The sequence below is a fragment of the Pseudonaja textilis genome, chromosome 4, assembly GCF_049901715.1.
Source record: "Pseudonaja textilis isolate UNSWEBS1 chromosome 4, rPseTex1.2, whole genome shotgun sequence".
Taxonomy (NCBI): Eukaryota; Metazoa; Chordata; class Lepidosauria; order Squamata; family Elapidae; genus Pseudonaja; species Pseudonaja textilis.
The window spans coordinates 88154519-88168790 of NC_141993.1; the positions used below are offsets into that span (position 1 = coordinate 88154519).

The 14272-nt window shown below is 42.4% G+C and overlaps 1 protein-coding gene across 7 annotated transcripts in view; it reads left to right on the plus strand.

Annotated features, from left to right (window-relative positions):
* The first annotated feature begins 448 nt into the window (after positions 1–448).
* LOC113450521 (cytochrome P450 2J2-like) overlaps positions 449–14272 on the plus strand; it is a 31586-nt gene continuing 17762 nt past the window's right edge. Inside the window, exons 1-2 of one of the 7 annotated variants that reach the window (XM_087933631.1) lie at positions 449–515; positions 2559–2816. In XM_087933631.1, the coding sequence (XP_087789757.1) occupies positions 2646–2816 (171 nt within the window). In that variant the 5' untranslated portion in view covers positions 449–515; positions 2559–2645. Of the gene's footprint in view, positions 516–1240; positions 1431–2117; positions 2817–14272 lie in introns of those variants that run through there. The other 6 variants (XM_087933630.1, XM_026721733.2, XM_026721734.2 and 3 more) reach the window with 6 other exon arrangements.

A 14272-nucleotide genomic window follows, 5' to 3' on the forward strand; every position in this document is an offset into this window, starting at 1 on the left:
TAGGGATATATGGTACACAACTGTTTTAAAATAATTCTGGAATAAAATGGATTACAGAGCCCTTGTTTTATTTTGCTTTGTTCTGTTTTGAAAAATATCTCTCTTGTTATTTGAGTGGCACGTGATCCAAGTTAACCTCATTAGCTGGATTAATCTGATAATATCTTGCTGACAAAGTACCAGCACTAGTCAGACAGAGAGTTAAATGACATGTTGTTATTGGTTTTCCATCAACAGAGTATATAAGAGAGGAAGAAAAGGAAAAAGTGTCAGATAAACGGAAACAACCAACTCCAGATAGACCAGAATGTCTCAAAAAGCAACAAACAAACCAAAAAATAACCAGCAGGACAATGACGCTAATGGGGACAATTTTGTTTGTTTTGCTTGAAAAACATTTTGTTTGAAAGGACTTTGGTCCAAAAGACATTTGCCTCCTGGTCCTTTGGCTCTACCTCTCATTGGGACCTTGTGGGCTGATGGGTTTTTTTCTTTGTGAAGATTATTTCCTTAAGGTATTTCATTCTAAATAATCAACCAGTAATATGCAAAATAATTCAAAATTGTTTTCTTCATGCTATAATGATAGACAAGTGGATTAACCTAGTAATATATTACTGCATGATAAGGAATTTAATCAAGTTTCTTAATGATTTTTCTCCTTGTGCCAGATAATGATTCATATGTAGCTGGATGGAGAAGAAAGGAATATAACATGTTCCTCTGTACAAACACTTGTGTTTGCTTTGCACGTGATATAGTGTGACCTAGATACCAATAGGCTGCATCTCAAACAATCCTTCAGTTAAAATATTGAAGTTTGCAGGTGACACAACAGTAATTGGTCTCATTTGAAAATGATGAATCTGCATACAGACGGAGGTTGTTCAACTTGCCTCGTGGTATAACCGGAATAATCTGGAACTGAACATACTCAAAACCATAGAAATGGCGGTAGACTTTAGACTTTAGATTTACCTTTGTGCAGCAACAGCAATGGTAATTCTCTGATCTCTTGCTGGATCTTGCTGCCCAAAAGTCAGGGTTTTTAAACAATTTTGGAAGCAGGAAATGGCAGGCAGCTACTTCTGGACTTTGGTGGTACAGCTGGGCATGACTTCACCCTGAGAAACTGGCCTGCTGCCACTGATGCCACCGCCTCTTTGTCAGCCTGAACAAAGGTAGCAGCAGCGATAGGTCGTTCATACTGGCAAAGAGACAAAGGAAGTCTCACCAGGCAGGGAGGGATCTGGGCTGTGTGGGAAGCAGTGTAGAATAGTGAAGGAAGGCTTGGCAGGGATTCAGGCTGGGGGAGGCCAGGGAGGAGGCAGGCAAGTAGGCTGGGCTATGTGAGAGGCAGCTGGGCTGGGATTCAGGAGCTGCTCACAGACTCGCCGAGGTAGAACAAGGCTGCTCAGCTGGACTGCAAGGTGAGCTGCAAGTGCCACATGCCGCAAAGACTGTGGCAAAGGCAAGCAAGTTGGTTATGCCACGGGGGAGGCAGATGGCCCAAAATTCAGGAATTGCTCCCAGGCTGACCCAGGCAGATCAGGGCCACAGAGCGAGCGCCACGTGGGGATGCAGCTACTTGCGGTGAAGGCAGGCAAGCAGGCTGGGCCACATGGGAGGCAGCTGGGCTGGGACTCAGGAGTTGCTGTAGCAGCCTTACAGGCTCACCAGGCAGAGATCAGGGCAGCTCAGCTGGGCTGTGGGCACCGTGTGGGATGCTGTGGTGAAAGGCAGGCAAGCTGGCTGGCCCTCAGAGACCATGGGTCAAGGCAAGCGAGGGAGCCAGAGAGCAGCAGCAGCTACGGGCATGACTCTGGGCACCGGCCAAGGTGGGTGAGGTGAGATGAGGAGTGACTAGGCTGGATGCAGCAGGCCGGGTGGGGCAGAGCTAGCCAGTGGTGGGATTTACTGGTTCTCCAAATTGTGCAAAAAGTTAACAACCTGTTTGCCCAAACCAGGGTGAACCGGATGAATCCCACCAGTGGATACATTATAGAAATTAAGTGATAGCCAGATGAAGTCATGTGGTCCTTGATAAAATGATTTTTCTAGGTCAGTGGTGGTCATATGTATGGTAGCTTGTTTCCCTATTGCTTCTCCATCAATAGGTGAGTTATGTCAGCTATCAAACACTTCTTCATAAATTCACACTAGTTTGGTGAAAAGTTGGTGATGGCTCATTTTTTAGACAAGGATGGATCACAATGAATCTGGACTGGAGCCAAGTATCTCTTTCATCAAAAGCCCTCTGTGGTTACAGCCTAATACACTTCTAGATCATTGTTGTGTGATCCAAAACATTTTCCTTTCTATTCGGATAAATTTAGTAGACATGTGGCACACTGATGATTTTTTAAATAATCCTGGCATAGTACCACAACATGGACACATTTGGATTACACAACCCTTGGTTTTAAAAGAAAAATCTCCTCCTCTACCATTTGAGTAACACATGAGTAACCTCATTAATATAACAGCAACTTATTGGAAAAATACCAGTGCCAGACAAAACATCAAAAGACATGTTGCTATTCGTTTCCAAACAACAGGAAGAAAAGCAAAAACCTTCTGGGTAAAAAGAAACAACCACCTCCAGACTGACTAGAGAGCATCAAAGAAAAAGAACCAGCAGGACAATGATCACAATAGGGACATTTTTGTGTTTTTTGCTGCTTGCTCTGCTGATTCTCTTCTTCCTGAGGCAACTCTGGTTCCGAAGACATTTGCCTCCGGGTCCTTTGGCTCTACCTCTCATTGGGACCTTGTGGGCTGATGGATTTTGGCTTCGTGAAGATTACTTCCTTAAGGTATTTCATTCATTTTACAACCCCCTCCCCCCAAAAAACCCCCTTTGATAATGGAACCCGTTTTACTAGAGAGAGGTGTGGTCTCCGCTGTTCAAATGAAGCTAGATATTTCTCCGGTTGAAAATGCTTTATTTTCTATTCCTTGTGGTGGACAATGGGTGAAATGTGACAGCCTAAATGGCTCTTTCTGATTCTGCAGTTCTGCAATGATTTTAAAAACTTTCCGGATCTGACTTATGAAGAATAACTTCTGTTTTGAGATAATGACTCATACGTAGCTGGTTGGAAAAAGAAGCAATAAGAAAAGGTTCGTCTGTGTCTTAATATCTGCTTGCTGTGTCAAGCCTGAAGCTGACCTGGCTGTAGCCCGTTTTCTTTTCTGTGGGAGCGGGGTCCTCTTTCCTATCGGGGTTTCTTACCACAAGGCTTCAGGATGACACAGCTTGGAGCTGAAGTGGTGTAGAGGTAGATGTGGGGTTGTAGTAAAAACATAGCTCTCTAATGGGTCAGGGACATTCCAACGGCAAGAGGAGGAGAGACTTAACCAGGAAACCAGCTAGTATCTAAATTGGATCATGTGATTTATTGTTTTGGAAAAACAGGAATATGGTTACTTTTAACATGGTGGAAAGTGCAGGAACATTTAGAGTTGGTTTTCCACCAGCTGTGACAAGACGACAACTCCCTAAAAAGCTGTTCTTTGAGGAATCAACCTGTCTCAGAGTTCTATCTACAATGTGGTTACTACTTGGAACATTGACATGCTGTGGAGTATAGTATGACATAGATATTTGTGGTTATAAAGTCTAAGTTAACTAGCTCTCCACTTCTGGCACATTCTGATTTTCCCCAAGACTTAGCAGTGTAAGATAGCTAACTTAGTATTCAGAAATGGCTTTCAACAAATTGTGTGTGTTAAGAGTGTCACTGAGTTGGAGACTACAGATAGTCCTCGACTTACAACAGTTCATTTAGTGTCTGCTCAAAGATACAACAGCACTAGAAAAGTGGCTTATGACCATTTTTTATACTTCCAAGCAGGGGTGGGATTCTACCAGTTTGGCTTGGTTCAGCCAAAGATCATCTGGGAAAGAACTCCGATGATCAGCTGCTGGGCCCACTCGCCCGTTCGAGCTCCATACCAACCTTTATTTCCTGCTTTTGACACTCAGCTGCATCGTGCAGCACAGCGGATTGCTGCGCATCAGCTGTTGAAGACACATGGAGAGTGCAGTTCTTCTCCTGAATCAACAAACAAAACATGTCCATTCTTAGAGAAATGAATCAATTAAAAAGAGGAAAACGCTCGTTTCCTTTCTCGCCTTGGTCTAAGAGAAGCCAAGGAACAGTTTACCATATTACCCTATATATCAATGACTGCGTCTCAAATGATCCATCTGTTAAAATACTGACAACTAGCCTCGTGGTGTAACTGGAACAATCTGGAACTGAACACACTCAAAACCATAGAAATGGTGCTAGACTTTGGAAATAACCCTCCCATACTACCACCTCTTACAATACTAGACAACACAGTATCAACAGTAGAGACCTTCGAATTTCTAGGTTCTATCATATCACAAGACCTAAAATGGACACCTAACATCAAAAACATCATCAAAAAAGCACAACAAAGAATGTTCTTTCTGCGCCAACTCAGAAAGCTCAAACTGCCCAAGGAGCTGCTGGTACAGTTCTACAAAGGAACTGTTGAGCCTGTCATTTGCACCTCTATAACTGTTTGGTTTGGTTCTGTACCCAACAAGACAGACACAGACTTCAGAGAGTAATTAGGACTGTAAAAAAAAATTACTACCAACCTGCGTTCAGTCAAGGACCTATATACTGCACGAGTCAAAAAGAGGGCTATGAAAATATTTACAGACCCTCACATCCTGGACATAAACTGTTTCAACTCCTACCCTCAAAATGACTCTATAGAGCACTGCACACCAGAACAACTAGACACAAGAACAGTTTTTTCCCAAATGATTCTTGACTCTTGACGAATGTATCTTTTCTTTTATGTACACTGAGAGCATTTGTACCAAGACAAATTTCTTATGTGTCCAATCACACGGCCAATAAAGAATTCTATTCTATTCTATTCTATTCTATTCTATTCTATTCTATTCTATTCTATTCTATTCATAATCTGAAAAGCATGTGCTATGTTTCGTAAACTCATGCTGGAAGTCCTCTTCATCCTTAAGGATCTGCTTCAAGGCTCATGTTCCATTCTCATTTCAAGCAGAAAGTATATATATATTTGCTCTGTTTTTCCTTGAAGGTGTTTCACTTCTCATCCAAGAAGCTTCTTCATTTCTGACTAAATGGTGGAGGATAGAAGGATTAATATTCCTTGCAGCCATCTGGTTGTTAACACTTTCTGAGAGTCATTGAGGCCACTTCAGTGGTGGTATTCGACCGGTTCTGCCAAGTTCTGGAGAGCCAGTAGCGGCGATGAGCAGTGGAGACTGAACTGGTTCTCTTTGCTGCTCTGTGGTTGGCCCACCCGCCCGCCTGGGCTCCCATACTCACTTTTATGGCCAGAATTCAAAGTGCAGCTGCTTTGCGCAGCACAGAATAGCGCCGTGCAGCAGCTGCTGCAGCGACCACCATCGTGCAGGCATGCAGGAGCAAGTTAGAACACCTCTGCACCTGCGCAAAGTGCATGTTTGGCATGCGTGTGCATGCAAAGTGTGTGCATGTGCACAAAGCGTGGCCACCAAGCCACTCCCACCAAACCAGTGGCAACTTTATTTGAATACCACCACTGGGCCACTTCAAGGTTTATCTGTGCCCTTAAGGTCATCTGAACAGTGAAAATTGGTGTGGAGCTTCCTTGGAATTGCTGAAAAGACTGTGTTGTAAACAAGAGATAGTTGGTGTCATACTCCTCGGTTGAGAGAAGGCTGTTCAATCTTAACGAAAATGGCCTCTTGGACCCCTCTTTCAAACCACTGCTCTTCTCTGTCCAGAATGTGGACTTGGCTGTCTTAAAAAGAGTGACCTTTGTCTTTCAAATGCAGATGGACTGCTTAATTTTTTCCTGGTGGGTTTGTTCTCCTATGTTGTGCCAAGTGTTTGTGAAGTGGTTGTTCTGCTTCTCCAGTGTACAGAACTGTGCAAGCCTCACTGCATTGTACTGCATATATCATAATGCTAACTTTGTGTCTGGCTGGGATGGACAAGCTTCTGCTTTAGTATATTCTTGGGTTTAAAGAGCCATGGTGGTGCAGTGGTTACAGTGCAGTACTGCAGGCTACTTCTGCTGACTGCCGGCTGCCTACAATTTGACAGTTCAAATCTCACCAGGCTCAAGGTTGACTCAGCCTTTCATCCTTCTGAGGTGGATAAAATTGTTGGGGGCGATATGCTGACTGCTTAGAGAGGGCTGTAAAAGCAGTTTGAAGTGGTATATAAGTGCTATTGCTATTAAAGTTTGCATGTATATCGTGTTGGTTGAAAATCCTCCTGAGCTTTTTAGATATTCCTGCAATGTAGGGAATGAAAACATTACTTCATTTGTTGTTCTCTTCTTTGTCTGTTATGGAGGAGCTCCTCCTGGGTCCTCTTTTGAATTTGATGAAGGCTCAGTTGAGACTGCTGTATGTTTCAATTATGGTATCATCAGTATATAATAGCATTCATGAGTGTCGGGATTGTAGGCTGTTGATTACAGTATCCATGCAGAGAATAAAGAACAATGGTGAGTAGTTGATTTCTTTATGGATGAAAAATCTCAAACATTGCTAGAATACAATGAACCCAACAGATACATTCAGTGGTGGGATTCAACTAATTTAACAACTGGTTTTTCCTAATTCCTGGGTGGGCATGGCTGGGGTGGGGAATCATGTGACTGAGTGGGCATGGCCAGTTCGGGAATCATGTGACTGAGTGGGCATAGACACTCACAGCCAGGTTGGGTGGTGCAGGCAGACCAAAGCACCAGTGGCAATGGCTGAAGCCTTAGACTTATCTTTGTGCAGCAACAGCAATGCTGTCATGCCCTTGTTGGAGTCTGATTTTGAGTGGGAGATTGAGCAGCTCACAGGGAGTGGGAGTGTGGCTCCGATGGGTGTGGAAGAAAAGGGGGAAGGACACAGTCCAGCTGGGCATTCAGAGGAAGACCCAGGGCCATCCCTGTTAGGAAGGTAAGTCACCTAACAGCTATTTGGGTTGGAAATATATAAACCACGACAGACATTTTAATACTGACTCTTTAAAAGCATGCAAAAACTGCAATTGGGTGTGGTTTCTCAAGCGACCATAAGATGGAGCCAGAAACCTGGGTTGTCTTAGCCTTAGTCTCAGAAGAGAGTGTGAGTGAGTCTCTGTTTCCTTCTGTTGGAAAGTTCCTCCATTTTTCCTAATTGACTGCTATTCCTGGATTTGATGTAAATCTGATACTGAACTGTTTTTTGACACTGGAATTTGTTATTGGATTATCCCTGGATTGAAAATTGACTGATTTAACCTGTGAATGACTTTGGACTGCTTATTTTGAACTTTGCTTTAAACCTTTCTGGAAGTAAAAACCTACATTTACTGTACAGTGTATCTGTGTGCTGTGTGTGTATTATTCAAACACTTCACTCAAGTACGTCACCCTGTATGTGCTCTTTCTCCTAATGGGGAATTACCTCAACAATCCCCTCTTCATCCTAGGGCACACAGAGAGGAATGGAGAAGGGACCAACATGGCTTACAAGAGAGAAAAAGGCCCTGATCTCTTTCATTAGTTGCAGCTGGGAGAACAGGATATAAGTGGGGCATTTGCACACAGCTCTCTGCTAGAAGTAAAGCATACATTATCTTTGTCGAGGCTTATCTTATCTCCCAACTGTGGGTGCTGTGTTATCCTTTGAAAGTCTGCAATTTACCATCCTGGCCTGCCATGTTAATTACTTCAGTGTGGTTTGGGTTGAGTTTTTTTAATTTCTAATTATCTTTACTTTGGGTTCGGACTGCATTTCTGCCCTTTGTAGACTGTTTTCTTTTTTTTTTTTGAAGAGTTTGATATCCAGCCGAGGATAATTGGACATTGGGGCCAAGTTGGAGGCATTAAAAGGAATTTATTCTACTTTTGTGACTTTGTTATTTTTGTGTCACACCCCAGGTCATCACAAATGGTGATTCTCTGATGCCTCATCTCTTGCTGGGTCTTGCTGCCCCAAAGCCGGGGTTTTAAAAAAGATTTTTGCAGCAGGAAATGGCAAGCGGTTATTTCTGGACTTTGCTGGTGCAGCTGGGCATGACTTCACCTTGAGACACTGGCCTGCTGCCATTGATGCCACGGCCTCTTTGCTGGTGTGAACGGCCTGCTGACACCACCTCTTTGCTGGCCCGAACCGAAGCAGCAGTGGTGGCAGGCCATTGACGCCGGCCAAGAGGCATCAGCAGCAGGCTGTTCATGCCAGCAAAGAGACAAAAGAAGTCTCACCAGGCAAGCAGGGAACTGGGCTGCGTGGGAGGCAGCGGAGAATGGTGAAGAAAGGCTCGGCAGGGAGTGGGAGCCCAGGGCGAAGGAAGGCAAGTTGGCTGGGCCATGCCAGAGGCAGCTGGACCAGGACTCAGGAGTTGCTCACAGGCTCACTGAGGCGGAACAAGGCTGCTCAGCTGGGCTGCAGGGTGAGCTGAAAAGGATGCTGTGGCAAAGGTAGGCATGCTGGCTGTGCCACATGGGAGGCAGCTAGGCCAAAACTCAGGAGTTGCTCACAGGCTGACCCAGTCAGATCAGGGCCACAGAGTCAAATGCCTTACTGAGGTCTAGGCATACTATATCCACAGCATTTCTCTAATTTAGTCCACTAGTTTAATCACTTTGTCAAAGAATGAAAGAATATTTGTTTGGCATGATCTTTCTTTGATAAACCCACGTTGGCTTTTAGTTATAGCTTTGTTTGTTTCTAGGTGCTTGCAAATCTGTTGCTTGAGTATCTTTTCCAGGATCTTCCCTTGTATTGATGTCAGGCTGATGGATCTTTAGTTTCCTGGATTCCACCCCTCCCCCAACTTTTTTTTATTTTTTATTTTTTTGAAAAATGGGGACTATCTCAGCATTTTTCCAGTCTTCAAGTTCAGGAACTGCCAATGTAGTCATGCCAAAATCAAATGGGTAAGAAGAGCAAACTTTTGTGAGGGATGGATTATGGGTTAAAATCCATTCACCTATCAAAATTTAATGTTAGAATCTTAAATGTTTTATATTTCTCCTAGGAAGATGATAAGAGATTAAAGGATGGACCTAAATTCAGAATTGTAGTCATGTTTGGCCCCGTTTCTTTGTCTACTTCTTGGGAGAATCCTGTATGATAAAGAAATATGCACCCAGCCCTCTGTCTTAATGGTAGGAAGAGGAGAAAAAAGCTAAGCTGTTGATCTGCTTTGGAAATGAACAAATATAGGTCTGTAAATGCAAGCTAAGAGCAAATGTTTCATCAATATTGGTTGAATGCTTTTGTCTGTTTCTCTTATGAAACTGCTCTGCTTACTCTTCTTTTTTTAAATGAAAGCTTTATTATCCCAGACCTGCACTTAGTTCTGCTTGATCCTGGACAATGGGAGATGTCTAATGAGTTCCCAAATCATTTTTAAGACAAGGATGGGAAATTCATCAATCGAGAAGAATTTCTGCCATTTGAAATAGGTAAATCCATGAGCCCAAAGCTCATGGGTTATAACCTCCAGATTTCCAGAACAATTCCCCTGAATTGTTCTGAAGTTATCATGGTCTGAATAGGAAACCAAGAAATCCTTATTTCTTCTGGTTTCGAAGTTAAGAGAGTCTGAAGTTGCCCTTAGGGTTTAAGCTTTAAATTTGAGAGAAATACCATAAAAAGCACAAAACTGTTTCCTATATACCCAACCAGGTCAACTAAAGACCAGGAGGTTGTGTATGAACAATATACTAAGCAAGCTTGTCAGTGGTTTTATTCAATTTATTTTACTACTGGTTCTGTGGCGTGGCTTGGTGGGCGTGGTGTGGCTTGGTGGGCGTGGCAGGGGAAGGATACTGTAAAATCTCCATTCCCTCCCCACCCCATTAACCTGCTTTCCATTGTCCTGTACAGGGCAACAAAAGAAGACCTAGCCAATCAGCTGGGACTCGGGAGGCAGCAAATAGATGGGGGTGGAGCTAACCAGAGGTGGTATTTGCCAGTTCTCTGAACTACTCAAAACTTCCGCTACTGGTTCTCCAGAACGTGTCAGAACTGGCTGAATACCACCTCTGAAGCTTGTTATATTTTACCTCTATTTCCTTGTGGGCGCTGATAAAATACATCAGTTTCAATTTACTCTTAGTGTCTTTTTTCAAATTTTAAAAGTTTCTCCTAGGGGCTTCATTTAACCAACCAGGAAAAAACTTCATAGATAGTCCAACAGAATACCATGCATGAAGGAATAAAATGCTGCTAAGAGAATTAACAGAAGAAGAAAGGGTGTGCCTCCTACCGCATCCCAGTGCAGAACACCCACAAGAGAAACTGTGTTATATTAGCATACTCCAAACCCTGACACCTGATTGGTCCACACGGACCGCGACTGGATTGGCTAACTGAACAGCCGTGATGGGTGCGCTAAGAATCTACTGCGATTGGCTGAGCCGATCACGGGAGATTCAAAGCGCTGTCATTGGCCACCGAGCCGCAGGCAAGCCCTTTAAAAAGGATTGGCACGGCTCCTATTCTTTGCGCTGAAATAGATCTAAATAGAGAACTGAATGTTACCAAATGGTCTCGCGTCTCTTTGGGAATCGATCCACCCCGATCTAACAGAAACCAATGTATTTTTCATCTCATAAATGGTATTGCAACTGAATCTGCACTGGAGTCAAATATCTCTTTCATCTAAAGCCCTCTGTGGTTACAGCCTAATACACTTCTCTACAATCTTCTGCAAAAGGCATAGGTTTTCTTGACCATATTGCTCCAGTGGTGTTTTCGGGCAGTTTCTCTTCCAGAATGCTTTGATGATTGAAGCACAATTGATGAACAAGACTGATTCTAATTCAATTCATGTCCTGTTTGAGGATCTGTGTCCTTCCCACTAAACTTGTTCCTTTGCCTGGGAGTAAAACAGTTGAGTCCGGGAAGATTAATATCAGGCACAAACAATTAGATTCACACATCATATAGAGTTCAAGCTAACTCATTCATTATATTCTGTCTATTATATAGGAATCTTGCCAGGTCACGTCTTCTCTTGGAGATGCCTAGATAAGACTCTATGGAGGTGGTTGATGTATGAAAGAGGTTTAAGCAAAGATCATTTTCAGATGTTGCCATGGGTTAGGCAGCTGGAGTGATGATACAACTGTTAGGTAGCAGTGGTGGGATTCAAAAATTTTTACTATTGGTTCTGTTAGGCTTGGCTTGGTGGGCTTGGCTTGGCTTGGTGGGCATGGCAGGAAAAGGATACTGTAAAATCTCCATTTCTATCCCACGCCACTAACCTTGCTTTCCAGCTCCAAACAAAAGAAGACCCAGCCGATCAGCTGGGACTCAGGAGGCAGAGAATAGATGGGGGTGGGGCCAGTCAGAGATGGTATTTGCTGGTTCTCCAAATAATTCAAAATTTCCGTTACGGGTTCTCTAGAACTGGTCAGAACCTGCTGAATACCACCTCTGTTAGGTAGATATTACCAAGCCCTTATAGTTCTCTCTCAATAATTTGATGCTTGGATTAAATATACTCTACCCTGATGTAAGGGATTACGAGGTCATTAAAAGACAAAAAAAAAGCATATATCTATTCATCGTTATGAGCTGTGGCATAAACTACTGCAACAACCCTTCTTTATTAGCATGATGGTTACACTTACTATAGTTGCAAAAGGCTGCACAGATCCAGAGATGGCCCTCTAACAGTATGTAATGCCCTCATGAAGACATTCCATCATTGGCAAGGGAAAATGAGTGAGATTTTCTTTTCTGTGATAATGTCCTGATAATGGGCTTCCAGGGGTACGCATAATCCTGGACTAGACAATATCTCTGTGACCCAAAAGATTCTCCTTTCTATTCAAATAGATTTCATGGACATATGATATGCCCTGCTGTTTACATAATCCTGGCAAAATATCATGTAACGGATCTAACATGAAATCTCTTCCTCTATTATTTGAGTGATACGTGGCCAATGGTAAGAGCAGCTTGTTCACAAAATAGCAGGGGTGGGTTGTTATCGTTCCTGGTAGTTCAGAGAATTGGTAAAATGGGCCCCTGGCTGGCCCCGTCCCTCTCTGCCCGCTCCTCTGTCCCCAGCCCAGTCAGTCATTTTGGTGCAATGAATAATTTTTAATAATATTTTTAGTATAGTTTTTTTTTTTATTAATCATAAAGACAGTAGAGATACTGAAAACATGAATAAATACATAAATAGTTTTTTGTTACGCTACTATTATGTGGTAGTATGTTTTATTTATTTGTTTGTTTGATTTGTCAAACGCTTACAAGATAATAGGTATAAGTATAAACATAGTTATGAATACATGGATACATATAAGAAAAATAAAAAATAAAAATAAAAGAAACAATAGGACAGGGACAGTAGGCACGTTGGTGCACTTATGCACACCCCCTACAGACCTCTTGGGAAAGGGGTGAGGTCAATAGTAGACAGTCTAAGGTTAAAGTTTTTGGGGTTTGGGGAAGAAACCACAGGGTCAGGTAGAGTGTTCCAGACATTGACCACTCTGTTGCTGAAGTCATATTTCCTGCAATCAAGTTTGGTGTCATTAATCTTGAGTTTATATCTACTGTGTGCTCTTGTATTGTTATGGTTGAAGCTGAAGTATTCATTGACAGGTAGGACATTGCAATGTATGATTTTATATACCATACTTAGATCAGACCGAAGACGGTGTAATTCAAGGTTTTCTAAGTCTAGAATTTCTAGTTTGATGGCATAAGGTATTCTGCAATGAGTAGAGGAGTGGAGAACTCTTCTTGTGAAATATTTCTGGACTTTCTCAACTGTGCTAATATCAGATACGTAACGTGGGTTCCAGACTGATGAGCTGTATTCGAGTATTGGTCTAGCAAATGTTTTGTATGCTCTAGTTAGTAGTATGATATTACCAGAGAAAAAGCTAAGTAGGATTAGGTTAACAACTCTTAATGCCTTTTTGGCTATGTAGTTACAGTGGGCTCTAGCACTTAGATCATTAGAGATGAGTACTCCAAGGTCCTTGACAGAGTTACACTGTTACATATTGAGAGTAGTGGCACAAAATAACAAACTCCCTTGATTTGTTAATAGTATTTTCATTTTAACTGTTTCTTTTTCAATTAATGAATTGTAATTATTAAAATATCAGCCATTCTTTTATATACACAGTGCAGCATCTTTTTTTTAATAGACTGTCATTGTCAAATCCACTTTCAGTTCCGTCTCAGTCTTGTCTGGTGAAACTTGTTCCTTTTCCATAACATCTTTTAAATACTAACTAGCTACAGGGACAATTAAAAGTAACTGAATATTACTGATCTCCATTCCTCACCTGCTTTCTTTGTTTGCCACTGCCTTCACCACTCAACTTACAACAACAATCAAGTCTAAATCGCTACATTGTTGAATTTTTTTTTTTTTGCAGTACATTACCAAGATGATAAAGCAAATGAGTTTGGCTGCTTTCTTCGGCAAGAAAACAAAAGGCGATCCAAAAGAGTCACAATTACAACCATTGGAGTCTGGGGAAAACAGCAGCATCACATCATCAAGTACTGGAAGATCTGAGTCGGACATTGAAAGTAATCTTCCCTGACTGCTGGACACTGCAGCAGTACAACAATTTTAGGGGAAAATATGATGGACTGGAAGTCCCCCCCACCCCCAAAAAAATAGGTTGCAGGAGGGCAGAGCTGGCATAGCAGCAGTATGATGCGCGATCTTGATGCTCCAAGATTGCCGCCAATAGCTCTGCTGTTGGATGGTCCCACTGGAACCTAAACCATCCCGTAGAGACGGTGATCAATAAGGGCACATCCTGCTGATCCCAGGGACACCGCGAAGTCCCTGGTTGATCCAGGAGAAGCCCTTTTTGCGGCTGACGGCGAGGCAGCCTTTTCGGTGACTGAGGCTGGAACAGCTCTGGAACAGAAGAGATCGGAAGAAAGTGTGTCAGTTTGGTGAGATGAACTTTTACTTATTGTTTTTTGGAGAGAACACCCTAAAAGACTTAAAGTGAAATTAAAAGTGAAGAGAAAAGAGCTCAAGCGTCAAGATTAAGCTAGTTAAACTGAAGGTTTCCCCCACCACCACCCTTTTTCTTGGAACTTGGAATTTGGCAAAGCTTCTCAATTTTAAACCGGACTGGTCTTTTTTAATTTTTTAATTTTTTTTTAACAATTCTCTTGAAAGTCCGCTTTGATTAAGGCTCTTCTTTCTGATTTGAGATTTATTTATTTCCCTTTAAAAAAAAAAAGATTTTACTTTTTTTTTTCTGT